Source organism: Mastigoproctus giganteus, chromosome 7 (genome assembly GCF_048544385.1).
Source record: "Mastigoproctus giganteus isolate SK-2022 chromosome 7, ASM4854438v1, whole genome shotgun sequence".
NCBI lineage: Eukaryota > Metazoa > Arthropoda > Arachnida > Uropygi > Thelyphonidae > Mastigoproctus > Mastigoproctus giganteus.
The window spans coordinates 35,485,675-35,501,547 of NC_143581.1; the positions used below are offsets into that span (position 1 = coordinate 35,485,675).

The 15,873-nt window shown below is 34.8% G+C and overlaps 1 protein-coding gene across 4 annotated transcripts in view; it reads left to right on the top strand.

Moving 5' to 3' along the window:
* The window catches only part of Spg7 (SPG7 matrix AAA peptidase subunit, paraplegin), a 300,063-nt gene that overhangs the window by 191,329 nt on the left and 92,861 nt on the right, over positions 1-15,873 (top strand). For all 4 annotated transcript variants that reach the window (XM_090377613.1, XM_090377614.1, XM_090377612.1 and 1 more), the window contains one exon: positions 8,751-8,861. In XM_090377613.1, the coding sequence (XP_090233739.1) occupies positions 8,751-8,861 (111 nt within the window). The remainder of the gene's footprint in view (positions 1-8,750; positions 8,862-15,873) is intronic.

The following is a 15,873-nucleotide window of genomic DNA, read 5'->3' on the forward strand; positions in this document are numbered from 1 at the left end:
TTATTTCTGTTTTATTTTTAGTCCCTTTCTCTCTTCAGTTCATTGTAAGTGGTTCTGTACTTAACAGACTTCAAGTAAGAACCTTGGGAGGAAGTCCACTTTTCATTTCTTAGTATATTTATTCATTTTTTTTTTTTACTAACAAACTAACTTCTCCAGTCACTTGGTCACTAGGTGGCACTACTCCTGCCTCCTTGTAGCTGGGCCGGGAACCTAAAAGAAAAAAATAATCCTTTCAGGACAAGGAGGAACAAGAACATATTTGACAAACAAAGTTTCACCTGAATCTACAGACCAAACTGAATGTCATCAGTAACAAGATAATTCTAATCCATCAACTGCCAAGAGACAAAAGAAAGATGTGAACCAAACCATCTCTCCACTCTTTCTGATTTTCTGCTCTTTAACATATCAGCCTGTTAGTAAACTGTCTCCCTTTGTCATACAAAGGTGTCTAGAACATATAGCTGGACCACCAAAAATGGTTTGCTGCTTGAAATCAGGTGACTTAATCAGGAAACAACAAATTACCCACATTCAGGGCTACTTCTAAAAACCTCAGCTTTGCTTGGGATTACCATTAAAGTCACTCCAAATGCCACTTTAAATACATAAAATGGGTTCATTGTGGAATGGGATCTCCTAAACTGCTGTGAAGAAGAAACTGTATAAGACTTACAAAAACAAAATTTCACACAAGCCAAAAGAATTCTTATTAAAAAGGATGGAAAACGACACCAACCCAAACTATAATACTTACCTTTAACACTCCAACCCTACCAACATCAGTGAAAGCAGGATACCCGAACTGCCAAGTAAAGCTAAATCTCCAATCCAATAAGATGCTTCTACTGTCAAACATATTGCCATTCCTAAACAGTATGCAGAGGAATAGCTGTTTGTACCACTTGTGATTAAAAAAAAAAAAAAAAATTTCTAATAATGAATGCAATAAAAACAGTCTCCTCGCTGACCTAACTGCAAAGGAGACTACTCTGCTTTTTTCTAGAGACTGCAGTATATGCAAAATAGATAAGAAGCAAATTCAGAAATATAAAACTGAACATAACATCACATACCAAAAGCTAAAAAGCAGATATCATTACTCATGAATTGCACAAACTAGGAATTTGTAGAAGAATAAGAGAAATTTATCTCAGTATGGTACGTAGAACACATCCTTATGCTACTCTCCAGAAATCAAAACTATTTATATAACTTTAACGCAAAATGATTACAGTAAAAAATAATAAATTGAACGCAATTAAAAAAAATAATTTAAAAAAATTAATTAAAATTTAAAAAAAGTTATGCAAATTTTTAAAAACTATTATCTTTCCTGAAGTTGACAGAACTTTTCGACCATATGTCATGATCACAGGAATGGAAATTACAAAGTATGTGTGAGCATGAATTGTAAATAGAGATTATTTGTCTTCGCACATGTGCATAAAAGACCACAAATCAGAGATTAGATGTGGACAGCAAATGTTAATAGAATTCTCATGTAATTTAATTTTGACGGTTGCTGCAGTTAATATTCTCGTATAATTACGTTGGGCACTAAGTATTTTGGTCTTGTTGAATAAAAATGTATGTTTTTCGTTAATGGCATGAAAGGCTAATTCTGATGCTGTTGAATGAGAAGCATGAACTGAGGATGCATACTGTTTTCCTCTAAAATTCCGTGGAAATTATGTTGATCCTTGGTAAGATGAATCGCGATCACTGCAAGAAATGTATAACATGTATTATTTGTGTTGCGAGAGAGGAAAGGACTGAGTGATTGTTCAGTATAGCATGTAATTTCCATATTGGTCTGGCCACAGTCTTATATTCAATATCTTTAAAGAATATGTTAAGCTGTTTGTGCCACTGTTCAACGTATGGACAGAAATAAAGTATTTTTTGATGTTACTATTTTTGATTGGTGTAGTTTTTTGTATCCTAGCCTTTTTATTATTTGTGCCCTATCCTTGAATTATTTTTTAATTGTTTTTTAACTGTGTTCAATTTATTGTTTTTTACTGTAATCATTTTGTGTTAATGTTATATTCATTTCGATTTCTGGAAGTAGCATTCGGAAGTGTTCTACGTACCACATTGAGGTAAATTTCTCTTATTCTGTAAATATTGAAATCAACGTAGAAATGTAATGAGCATCATAGCTCTGGTTTATACTAAAAAACTAGGAATGTGAAACCATCTACCAAATTTTATCAAGAACTTCATGTTAAAAGAACTTTCCAAGTCCATTAACATCACTTTCTGTCTCAAATACATAATCAAGAAGAGTGGGTACCGCCAAAGCTCAGTCCTTAGTACAACTCTGTTCACAATAAAAATCAGTCCCATCAAAGAAGTTATTCCAGAAATAGTAGAAACATATCTATATACTGACGACCTCGCCATTTCGGTAGGATATTTACTTAATAGAGAGAGACAGCTCCAATGTACTATAAATAAAATAGTCATGGACCATCTATAATGGATATCTAATCTTTTATTTACTTAATTTTAAAAATTGTTTCTTGTAAATTTTCTTTTCAGAGGTATGAAAACAAAATGTACATATTTTTGTTTTTAACCTATACAAATCCGTGAAGTTATTTGGGTATAACTTCCTCTTTTTAGGTAACCTCAGATTAAGTGACACTTGGATTTTAAGGCTCTTTTGTATAATTATTTTTTCTATTGCAAGAAAACATATTGCAATATTTATATATTACAGTAATATAAATTGAGTTAGCCACCAATAAATAGTAAACAGTAATGCAATCCAGAAAATGAAGTTTTTCCAGAGGAGTGTGTTTTTTTTTTTTTTTTTTTTTTCTGACACATCAACTAATATTAGATATTGATAATAATAGAATTTCAAAAACATTAAATTGTTTTAATGAATTTTGACACCTGTAATTTAGTGCTGAATTATATATCTAGAAATAACTGAACTTAACTAGTAAAAATAATATTTGCTATTAAGTGAAAACAGAAAATAAAAACAAATTTTCACTAAAAGATATCAGTTATAGATGAATGAACTATGCAGTGACTACTTCTCTAATCACAGTAAACCTCTGCTATTCGCGGTTTCCCGTATTCGATGTCGCTGATTTAACATAAAATGAAACCTAAAAAAAATGTGAATTTTAAAGCGCCGTGAACATTTTCCGCCATAAAAAAACATGGGCGTGGCTAAAATTATCTTTCCCGGTCAAAACAGCGCTCAGTGGGTGGGGGAGATGAGGGAGTGACAAAATCGCGAGCGTGGATGTTTCTCGCTAATCCCTGTTCGGTATGTGTTATGCGCTTGCCATGGAAGGTTTCGTCGTTTGTTTTTAATTTATATGCTTTTAAAATTGAATAAATTTATCAATTTTTAAATTGATATGCTTACAAAATTGATAAATCTACCATTTTGCAGTGTAAAACAGACTTTTTTTTGTGTTAATGGAAGAAAGTGACTTTATTTGGACAAGTTCTTTCTAACCCATACAAAAATATGGGTACGAATAACAAGGGAAATGTGAATGTAAAATTATCAAAGAAGGTGATGACATTGGTGAATAAAATTGAGTTATTAGACAATTTCTAATGGTGAAAATGTCTTCTCAGTGGCAAAACATTATAAAATCAAGGATTCAACGGTATGATCAATCAAGAAATCGGAAGAAAAAATCCGCCATAGTGTCTGTGAAAACGCGCTAATTGCTTCAAAAATTTGCTCTGTAACTCGTGATGTTAAATTAGAAAAAAAATGGAAAAGCTTTAAATCTGTGGATAGAAGACCGAACCCAAAATAAAATTCCGTTAAGTTCACTCATTATTCGTGAAAAGGCAAAACTCCTTTATCAACACTTAAGCGAAACTGGTAATAGCACTGGCGGATAAGTTATTTTAGTTAGCAAAGGCGCTGGTTTGAAAGATTTGTTTGAAATTTCTAATAAATATTATATTTAATATTAAAGATTTTCTTATTTTCATTTCGATGCCATATGCTTGCATTTCACTATGTACTGTCTATGTACATAGCCATGTTATGAAGGTACCTATAATACATACATAGACAAAATTTTAGACTAGTTTTTCTTATATATTTCATACTTTGGAACGGAACCCCTTTATTACTATGGCAGCCAAAGCTCAGTATTCGCGTTTTCGGTATTCGCGGCATTTCTCAGGAACGTAACCCCCGCAAATAGCGGGGGTTATTGTATTTTGATATAGTGTAATCCTGATATAGGAATATTTCAGTCTTTAATATTATTTTGGACTCTGTGATATTGAAGGAAAAAACTGGAAATCTTCCTCAATGAACTTTAATGAGTGGATTTGGCCAGTTGATTACAGATCAAGTTCCATTGTGTAACTTACATCTTCTTAGTGGATGTATATGACATAAAAAGTTGGCCACATTGTAGATCATGTCTGTTTTTTCAAATACAGTAACACACAAAAGATGAGTATGCATGTAATGAGTTTCCAACCACAGCCAGCAGGTTTTGGAAGTAAGTTTCAAATACCATGTGTTTCAAATACCTTTAGAGAATGCTAGCATTTGACACATATAACACATACAAATCTTGGGTATAATGAGAATGTTATAAAATATCAAGTATGAAACATTTTATCATGTGTCTAAAAAACAGGTTGTATTGCTGGTTTCAAAATTGTTAGCTTTTCATTTATATGTGTAATTTAGTGACCATGGAGCCATTGTTCAAATGCTTTGCAAACAAAGATCCACCTATATTACACTGAGTGAAACAAAAATTTAAGGAAGCAACTGACTTGGAAAATGTTTCACAAATATCAAAAATACTGTACTATATTTCTAGAAACAGTATTCTATTCTGTGCTCTACTTGTAGTGCCATGCATTAGTTTTGCTTAAACAAATAGCCATATTTTAAATTGTGTTCAAAACAACCAACACAACTGAGAATAGGTTATCCAGTCTCCACTCATAATTTTTCTTATTGTACTATTTATCTTTTTATATTTACATAAAGTTAGACTTCGTCTACCATTCCAGTTGTGCTGTGATGACGAGAGTATATGTAGGTTTATTTTTTATTTTTTTATTTATTTTTTAAAATGTTGACTTGCGTTTCTAGGCCTGCAGTTGTTGGTTTTATAGTGAGTGGAAACCTTAGGCTGTATTGTGTCAGTGTATTATATTTCTGCAAGTATGTGTGTTCTTGGACTGATCATCTGCATATTGTATCTGCTGAAAACCCCAGAATAATTTGAAGGGAACACTCTACTCAATCCTCATGAGATTAGCCATCTACAGCTCCGAATTGGAAATTTTGCCAGTGTATTTCAATTATGGGAAATGGTGATGTTTTATGGTATTATAATTTAGACAAGTTGGGCAAATGGGCTGAGAAGTGGCAACCGAAGTTTAACATTGACAAATGCAAAGTTCTGCATATGGAGTAGCAATAACCCAAGAGAAAGTACCAACTGTGTGGTACTACCCTGAGGGAAGTGTAGAGTGAAAAAGACCTGGGGGTAATTGTGCAGTCAAATGTGTTGCTGAGCAGTGCAGATGGGCTACCAGAGCAGGTCATGTAGTCTTGTCAATGATATATATAGGAATTTTGCTATCGGGGACAAGGAGGTGATTATCCTGTTGTGCAAGGCAATGTTCAAGCCACACCTTGAGTACTGTGTACAGGTCTGGAGGCCTCATTTTAGGAATGTTGTTTGGTTTTTAGGAGCATTAGCAACTAAGGCCATATTGCTCTGGGGATATGCGGTGGTCATTCCCTGACCTTTCCGCATCCTCCGTATTTGGTCAGCACAGGTTCCCTCATTTTAGGAAGAATGCAGCATTGCTAGAACGAGTACAAAGAAGGGCAACAAGATTGGTGAGGGGAAAAAAGGGGTGCTCTTACCAAGAAAGCTCAAGTTCTGCAAATTGCAGTGCCTGGAGAGTAGGCACTTGCGAGGTGATCTAATTTATATGTATAAGACCTTCAATGGGTTGAGCAAGCTGAATGCTGATGGGATTCCTTCCTCTTGCTCAGATTAAGAACCTGAGGGGGCATAGATTCAAATTGAGGAAAGACAGTTGTAGAATAGATGTGCGGAAATTTGCCTTTAGCCAGTGGGTGGTTGATTGGTGGAACAGACTTCCATCCTTTGTTGTGGAAGTTGATAGCCTAACTGAATTTAAGGCACTGCAATTTGCAGAACTTGAGCTGGACAGGCATTTGGAACGAATGGAGGGATGAAATGGGAGTTTTTTTGGTTTTTTTTTTGGCTGATGCTACATAAGCTTGCTTTCTTGCATCGTATGCCTCTACTAATGCTAATAATAACAATCTCTTTTGTTAAAAATCTACTCATGTAGGGTAGAATGTACCAAAATGCCATAATGGTTGATAAATTTACTTTGAAACTCAGCAGTAAACTCAGCCCCCCCCCTGTGCCGAACTGTAATCTGCATGGTGGCACTACACTCTACAGTTGTATACATTTCTTTTTAATTTCTAGAAAAGTTTCTACTTTTTTTATTTGATTTCTGCTTGGAGAATACCAATATTTCATCTTTTCGGAATGGATCACAATAATTATTGTGTGTAACTTCATATTTTTTAATAAAAATTAAATATTTAAAAAATGCTGTTTTTTTATGCCTTATCAAAAAATTAAACATTAATTCTTATTATTTAAAAAAAAAAAACTTTTAGACACAAAATATAAACATGAGTCTATTAGTTTAATTCAGTTGCCGGTTGAAATGACCATTAAGTGCACAAAATATCAAATGTGTGTATGCATAAATTACTTTTAAAAAAATTTTTAAAAAAGATTTTTATATATATAGGTTATTATTATTCACTTCAATCTCCAAAATTTGAAATAAATATATCTTGCTTCCCACAGAGTATTAGACAAATTTAGTGAATATTGTATTTCTTGTTCTTATCTTTATTATGCAAAAGCAATAACAAATCTTTTGGAAACAACTTATTTGAAACTGTAGATGATAACAAAACTAGTGGGAGTGAAAAAACAATAACCTTCAATTATAAACAAACACGTAATTCAGAACTTTGTAGTGGTGTTGGTGCTGATCATCTCCCTTGCCATTCTTTTGCACAAATGGTTGTAAAGGTGATGTTGCATCAAAAAGGTGTGAGCATTTCATTACACTGCACAAGCCATAACAAATTGCTTCAGAAAATATAAGTTTGTCTATATTAAGGAAGCTAGAAATTTTCAGATTTTTAATCATTAATTAAAGGATAATGTGAGATTGTTATTTTGGAGATACCCATATCTGGAATAAGCCTAAAGTCACCACCAGGTTATAAGCTCAAAGTGTTCTGGTTGTTAAACTTTTGTTGGTAGTTTTGCCGATTGTGAAAATGGTTATTGCTGATCCCAAGTTTGAGCACTTTCTTAATTAATTGTGGCAACTAGTTTCACTGAAAACTGAAGTATAATGTTTTTGCATGTATTTCATAAAAATATTTAATAAGAAATATATTTGATCTTAGTTTTTGTTGGCAAATATTAAATTTCCAGTTAATTTTTTCAATTTAAGCACTGGGTAAAATGCAACTCAGTTTTTCAGTTTATGAAATATTTGTGCATTTATCCTTTTCAAACAAACACGAGAATGATTTTTTTTTATGAAATAGTTTTTGTTATTCAGGAGTTAATCTTGTGAAAAAATTCAGTTGTTCATAAGAAATATTGCCTGTGATCATCTACAATTACTATTTTATAGTAAAACAATGAAAAATTTTATTTGTACTAGAAAAAAATAGTGTAAGAAATGAAATGTGGTGAAAAAAAAAACCTTTGCACCAAGCATTGCTTCAAAAGGTTCAAACTGTAGAGAGATGCCAGTCACCCTGTAAAGTCCCATTTCAAAAGTACAACCAGAAAAGTTCATAAAACAATTGGGGCAGAAAAATTTTATATATAATAATGAATGGTTAAGCTGTTTTAAAAATCAAAGCAACATTGTTTATATAGAGGTCAGTGGAGAAGCATTATTAGTAGATCCAACAGTGGCCAAATGGACAAAATTTCTTTGTCTGGAGTTGAAAAATGGTTTTGGCAACATAGACATCTATAACACAAATGCAAGTTTTTTTTGTTTTTGTTTTTTTACAATCAAATGATCAAATGTCTTAATTAAGGTAAGAAATATCTTGATGGCAGTTAGGAGGTCACAAAAACACCATCAGATGTGATCGGTTTTTAGTGCACTTAGTAATAACCCAGACTGTGTAAAAAAATAAATAATGAAACAGTGTTAATATACTGATTAATGCTCTAGTAATATTTATGAATTTTAATACTTCATTTTAATTTTCATGGATTTTACGAATCACGGGTATAGTGAGCAAAGTTTTTTGATCCCATAATGCTCTCTATTATCAAGTTTTTCAATGTGTGTTTGAAATTAGAAATTATAATTCTTTGCGAAAATTGTAGAAAGAAAGAAAAGAAAAGAATACAAGTTATGTATAAATTTTCAATGGTATTTTAAAAAATGCTCTTTTTAAATGAAAATTTCTCTTTTTTTTTTTTTTTTTTTTTTAATTTAAAGGAGTAAAAATTTGGCATTTTATTTTTTTTGCTCTTTTTTTAAAAATCTCTGTGCCTTATATTGATAATATTTCAATATCCATGAAAATGTAAAATTATGTTTGTGATTAAATATAAATACTTTTGTAATTAATGAAATGGAAAAGAATTGATGATATTTAATAAATTTCACAGGTGCAGATATTGCAAATGTGTGTAACGAAGCTGCTTTGCATGCTGCCAGGAACAAACAGAAACATGTTACTGCTGATAATCTTGAATATGCAGTAGAAAGAGTAGTTGGAGGTATGTTAAGAAAATAGTCTTTCATGCTTCAATATTTCTCTACCTATTTTTATTTCAAGTATCTGTAAATTTGAAAATCTCTGAATGGATGGAGTTGTGTAATGGAGTATGTGAAATTTAGTGAGAGGATGTTTTGATGATGAGATTTATTTATGCAGAATGGCATTCCTCTGCACCTCATTTATCTAATTTCATGACTACGTCATAGGTACACCATTTCTTTGGAAAAAAGAAAGCAAAGTAGTAATGCAAACATCGATGGCTGCAAAGCATTACCTACCACATGTTGCAGAGACATAATTAGAATATAAAATAAGAATATGCCTGTCGTATGGCAGGCCGAGCAAGTGATGAACAGGAAGTAAACTGGTACATAACTACAGCAACAAAATTTAGAAAGGGATGAGGAAGTAAAGTGAGATAAAGGGTGCTGTACAAGGAAACCCACATAATTTATAGAGAATGCCAATTAAATGGAGATGAAAACCAACCGCAACAGAAGCATGACCAGTAGTATGAAACAAAAATAAAGAAAATAGACCAACCATTATGCTCTATCCTGTCAGAAGACCATCAGGCCAACAATGGCCAGAGAGTTGTTGCATTTTGAACTTTAACCAGATCAGCACACCATCGATACATTAGTCATCCTGCAAATGCAATAGATTTGAATATTGATGATCCTTATGCAGTGGAAAAATTACACTATAACAGATACCGCTTATTGTGATTTCTTTTCTCCCCATTTCTTGTTTGTTGCTGTAGTTATGTACTAGTTTATTTTCTGTTCATCACTTGCTTGGCATGCCATACAACTGGCATATTCTAATTTTATATTCTAATTGTCTCTGCAGTGTGTGGTAGTAATGCTTTGCAAACACTGATGTTTGCTTTATTTTCTCTTTTCTGTTTTTCTTTCCTTTATTATTTTCTTTATTACTTATTTAGTTTATTTTTATGTTTCATGATTACTAATGACTTGAGATGCTAATGCACTGCTCATACTGCAATCTGTAGTTCAATTTCTTTTGAAATATTGTTATTTAACTATTATTCTGTGTCACTGGTTTGATGACAATAACAATTAAATAATAATTGGTGTTGCCTTGAAATTGCTCTTATCTGTTAGAGTATAATTTTTCACTGCATAAGACCCACCATTATTGAAATATATTGCATTTGTGGGTTGCATAACGTATCAGTCAGGTGAATGATACATTGATTTATTTAATGTTTTAAATGCAATGAATCCCAGCAATTAGCATTTAACATTAGTAGAGGCATATGATGCAAGAAAGCAAGCTTATACAGCATCAGCCAAAAAAAAAAAAACCCACCTTCCCATTTCACCCATCCATTCGTTTGAAAAATTCATCCGCTTCTTCCTTAAATGTATTTAAACTATCAACTTCCACAAATGCAATATATTTCATTTGTTTGTTCTGGGAGTTTGTTCTGGCAATCAACTACCTGCTGGCTAAAAGCAAATTTCTGCACATTTATTCAACAACTCTTTCCTCAATTTCAGTTTATGACCACTCAGGGTTGTAATCTCATCAAGAGGAAAGAGCATTGAGCCTGTTCAATCCATTCAAGGCCTTATACCCCTCAATCAGATCATCATGCAGATGCCTAGTCTCCAGATGCTGCAATTTGCAGAACTTAAGCCTTTCTTCGTAAGAGCACCCCTTAGTTCCCCACACCAGTCTCATTGCCCTTCTCTGTACTTGGTCTAGCAACTCTACATCCTTCCTAAAATGAGGCCTCCAGACCTGTACACAGTACTCAAGGTGTGGCTTGACCATTGCCTTGCACAACAGGATAATCACCTCCTTAACCTAGGCCACCTCCGTAGCCAGGTGGGCAGGAGCAGCAATGCGTAGCACACGCTTCTTGATTAGACCGGGCTTCAAGCCCGTGACCACCAAATATGGAGGAAGCGGAAAGGTCAGGGAATGACCACCGCATATCCCTGGAGCAATATGGCCTTAGTTGCTAATGTTCCTAAAAACCAAATAACAACAACCTCCTTAACCCTGCTAGTAAAATTCCTATATATCATTGACAAGACCCCATCACCTGCTCTAGCAGCCTGCCTGCACTGCTCAGAAAACTTCATATCTGATTGCACAATTACCTCCAGGTCTCTTTAATTCTCCACTACTTTGAATGTAACACCACACAGTTGGTATGATTCTCTGGGGTTCATCATCATCATCAGCCATTTTCAATCCACTGCAGGATGAAGGCCTCTCCAGCAACTTTCCAGTTCTTTCTGTTTTGAGCACTGGCCATCCATTTACTACTCAAAAACTCATGAATTTCATCTATCCATCTCCGCCTTTGTCTTCCAGGTTTTCTTCTAGCTCCTCTTGGGTACCATTCTGTTATTTTCTTAGTCCATCTGTCATCATGTCTTCGAGCTATGTGTCCTGCCCAAGACCATTTTAGTTCTTTAGTTTTGATAAGAATGTCCTTTACTTGAGTTTGCTGCCTAATCCATGTGTTTCTCTTCTTATCTAACAGTCTGATTCCCAATATAATTCGTTCCATTCTTCGCTGTGTAGTTCTTAGCTTCTCTTCCATTCTTTTGGTGAGTGCCCAAGTTTCACTTCCATAAGTCATGGTGGGGAGTATACATTGATTCATTATTTTACGTTTCAGACAAACTGGGATATTGCTCTTCAGTATGTGACTATATTTCCTGAATGCTATCCATCCAAAATTTATTCTTCTCTTGACTTCCAGCCATTTATCATTATTCCAGCTAATAACTTGTCCCAGATAAGTATATGACTCCACCTTTTCAATTACTGCTCCTTCAATCATTATTTCCCTTTCCGTGGCATACTTGTTCATCATTACTTTTGTTTTAGCCATATTCATCTTTAGTCCAAAATCCTTACTAACTGTGCATAACTGATTAAGATTTTCCTCTAATTCTTTGGGATCGTGGCTTATGACCACAATGTCATCTGCAAATCGTAAATGGTTTAGGTACTCTCCGTTCACATTGACTCCTTTCTGCGACCAGTCTAATCTTCTGAAAGCTTCCTCAAGGGCAGCAGTAAACAGCTTCGGAGATATTGTGTCTCCTTGTCGAACTCCTTTCTCGATTTTAAATTTGCTACTGTCTTTGTCTAGTCTAATAAAGGATGTAGCACTCTCATATATTTTCTTCAAAATCATAATATATGGAGTATCTATGCCTTGTCTTTCCAGTGCCCGAAACATTGCCTTATGCTGTATAGAGTCAAATGCCTTTTCATAATTCACAAATGCCAGGCATAATGGTGTTTTATATTCATTTGCTTTCTCCATTAGCTGTGATATTACGTGAAGGTGATCCATAGTTGAGAATCCTGTCCTAAAGCCAGCTTGCTCTTTCGGTTGATTCTCATCAAGTATTCTTTCTAATCTGTTAGTAATGACCCTTGTGAACAACTTGTAGATATGGGATAACAAGCTAATTGGTCTATAATTTCCAATTTCTGATTTATCTCCTTTCTTATGCAGCAAAACTATGATTGCATTATTCCACTGCTTAGGCATCACACCTTTTCTAATGCACTTTGTGAAGAGCCTTGCCAGTTTTTGTGTTATGTCTCTTCCTCCCAATTTTAACAACTCTACAGTAACTTCATCTTCCCCCGGGGCTTTCCGATTCTTCATTTTCTTCAATGCATGTTCTACCTCATCAGGAAGAATATCGGGTATGTCGCATGTGTTGCTACTTTGCAATCCATCTTCCCCACTGCTGGTATCATTCCCTCGCTCCTTGTATAATTCTCTATAGTAGTCTTCTGCTATTTGAATTATGCCTTCTCTGCTATTTATAAGTACACCATCGCTATTCTTCAGTTTCAGTATCATTTGTCTTTCTGTATTACTGCTCATGGCTGCTGATTTAAATCCTTTGTTTTCCCTTAATGCTTGTTCTACTTTTCTTGTGTTAAATCTTCTTATGTCCTCTCTGAGTCTCTTTCTAATGGCTTTGCATAACTCAGCATACTCAATTTTCTCCCTGTCAGTGTTTTTCTTGCTCTTCATTTGTCGTCTTTGGTTCATCATGACAAGTGTTTCTTGACTAATTTTTTCTTCTTTGGATTTCTGTTTCCCTATAGGTTTCTTGGGCTTTATCACTTTCAGAAAGTTGTAATATTCCTCGTCGATATCTTGGTCCTGAGCAGTCTGCAGAAGCTCAAACTTGTTCTTAAGTTCCAGTACATACTGCTTTTTCTCCTCCTCTGTTATTTCAAAGACCTTTGTATTATTTACTCGAGTCAGTTTTTTCCTTTCCTTTCCTACATCTATGTCAAGTGTACATCTTACCATTCTGTGATCACTTCCAACATTTACCTTATTCAGGACGATAACATCATTCACAATATATCTTCTGTTAGTGAGGATGAAGTCGATTTCATTAGTTGTTAATCCATTTGGACTCTTCCATGTCCACTTTCTGTTCACCCTTTTCTTGAAAAAAGTGTTCATTACTGACATTCCTTGAGATTCTGCAAATTCCACAAGTCTTTCACCTCTTTTATTTCTTTCACCAATTCCAAAATTTCCTATAGTTCCTCTTTCTGCGCTGTTTTGCCTTTTTCCAACCTTAGCATTGAAGTCCCCCATAATAATAGTGTAGTGGGTTTTCTGCTCATCTAGAAGACTCTCAATTTCAGTGTACATTTCTTCAACCTCTTCATCATCATGGCTCGATGTTGGTGCATAAATCATTATAATCTTTAGCTTGTACCTCTTAGAAATCTTGAGTATTAGTCTTGACACCCTTGGTGATGTACTTTTGAATTCCAAAATGTTTTTTTAAAATCTTTATGGACCAGAAACCCAACTCCACCTTCACTCCTTTCACTGTTTCCATTAGTGTACAGGAGATTTCCACTTGATAAACTTATAAGTGATTCATTTCTTCTTCTTGTTTCAGCCAAACCAATGATATTCCAATTCACATTTTCTAATTCCTTTTCCAGCTCTAATATCCTGTCTTCACCGATGAGTGATCGTACATTATAACATGCCAGGTTCAATTTCCGTGCATGGCAGCCTGGTCGTACCCAGAGATTCTTAGCACCCTCTGCTTCCACTCTGATCCTCTCGCTGCCGTAAGAGGGAGAGTGAAAGCTGCTGGGGACTGAGGGCCATTTGTATTGTTGTGCTCTCATTGCTGGAGGGTTTGGTCTTTTCCTCTTCACGCTGACCAGGCGTCTTGAAGAGAACCACTCTACACGTTCGTTGCCACCTAAGTGACGTAACAGGGCTTACCATCGAGAAGGTGTGCATGAGTGGATTTTAGGGAGGCAGGCCAACCGGACTTCTCCTAAATCTTCTGTAATAGAGAGATATTGGATCCATCAGTGTTTTAGGCTGAGTGTCTGATAACACACAGGATACCTGTTCCCCTCTAAGCCCCCTCTGGGGTTACAGATACTCATATGCAGTACTTTGCATTTGTCAATGCTAAACTTGTTGTGATGAGCTGAAAAGTTGCGACTTTACAGCCCATCTGCCCAACTTTTCTAGATCCTGTTGCAGTACCATACTGTCATTAACAACCCTGCCAACCATTGTATCATATTCAAACTTCGACATTAAGCCTGATATACCTTCATCAATACCATTGATAAATACAGAAAACAACAATGGACTGAATGCTGGGGGGGCTTCACTAATAAGATTAGTCCTTGAAGAGCAGTGTCCATTGATTACCATTTTCTGTCTTCTCCCACTCAACCATTTTCTGTCTTCTCCCAAATGGATAAAAGGATATCCATTTTAGCAACCTGCCTTAATGCCATAATGCTCCAATTTGAACAGTAGTCTTAAATGTGCAACAATATCAAAAACTTTCCCAAAATCCAAGTATATTATATCAAAATTATTTTTTGCATCCAGTTCCTTTGTGACTACATCATAGTGTACAATCAAAGTCAGACAAGATGTCCCTTTAACAAACCCATGCTGAGTCTGAATTATTACTGCAGTCTTGTCTAGATGATCCTGCAATCTTTCCTTTACTAGAGACTCCATTATTTTTCCCAGAACAGAAGTTAAACTAACAGGTCTGTAATTACTCGTGTCACTCTTTCATTCCCCTTTGTAAATTTGAGATACATTTGCACATCTCCAGTCCATAGGGACCTCCATTGATGTTCTCATAATTATGGCTAGGATTTGCTTACTTTCTTTGCCGCCTCATTTAATATAACTGCATAAATTCCATTCACCCCAGGTGCCTTTGTTATGTTTAACTTCAACAATTTCTCCTCCACTTTGCTCTGTTATTACAAAATCATTTAGCTCCCTGTTAGAGTTTAATAAGCTTCTGTTCTCAACTACTATACAGAATTCCTCGTGTGAAAGTAGATATAAAATACTCATTCAGTTTGGCAGCTATGTGAGCAAGATCATCAACAGTCAAACCATTTTAGTTTATTTTTGTTTCATGATTACTAATGACTTGAGATGCTAATGCATCTCAAGTGACCAATCTGATTCATCTTCCTTTAAGAGTTTATATAATTAAAGAAATCTTTTCTGTTTTTCTTTGCTGCCTTTGCCAAAGATGTCTCGTAATCTGACTTTGCTTGCCTAACCTCCTTTGTGATTTCATTACAGACTAACATATCTACCATAGGCTTCTGTATTGCCTGATAATTTATATGCATCCCAAGCCTTTTTCTTCTCTGCCATGAGTCTCATTTATTCATCTGTCATCCATTTGGGCCTAAACTGGAAATGTGCAAATGTGACCCCAATTCATAAAGGAGGATCAAAGGCTGACACAAGTAATTATAGACCTGTGAGCTTAACTTCTGTTCCAGGAAAATTAATGGAGGCACTGGTTAAAGAAGCACTGCAGGATCATTTAGACAAGACTTCAGTTATAGCTCGGACACAGCATGGTTTTGTTAAGGGGAAGTCTTGCCTGACCAATTTGATTGGATACTATGATGCAGTCACAAAAGAACTGGATGCAGGGAATAGCTTTGAT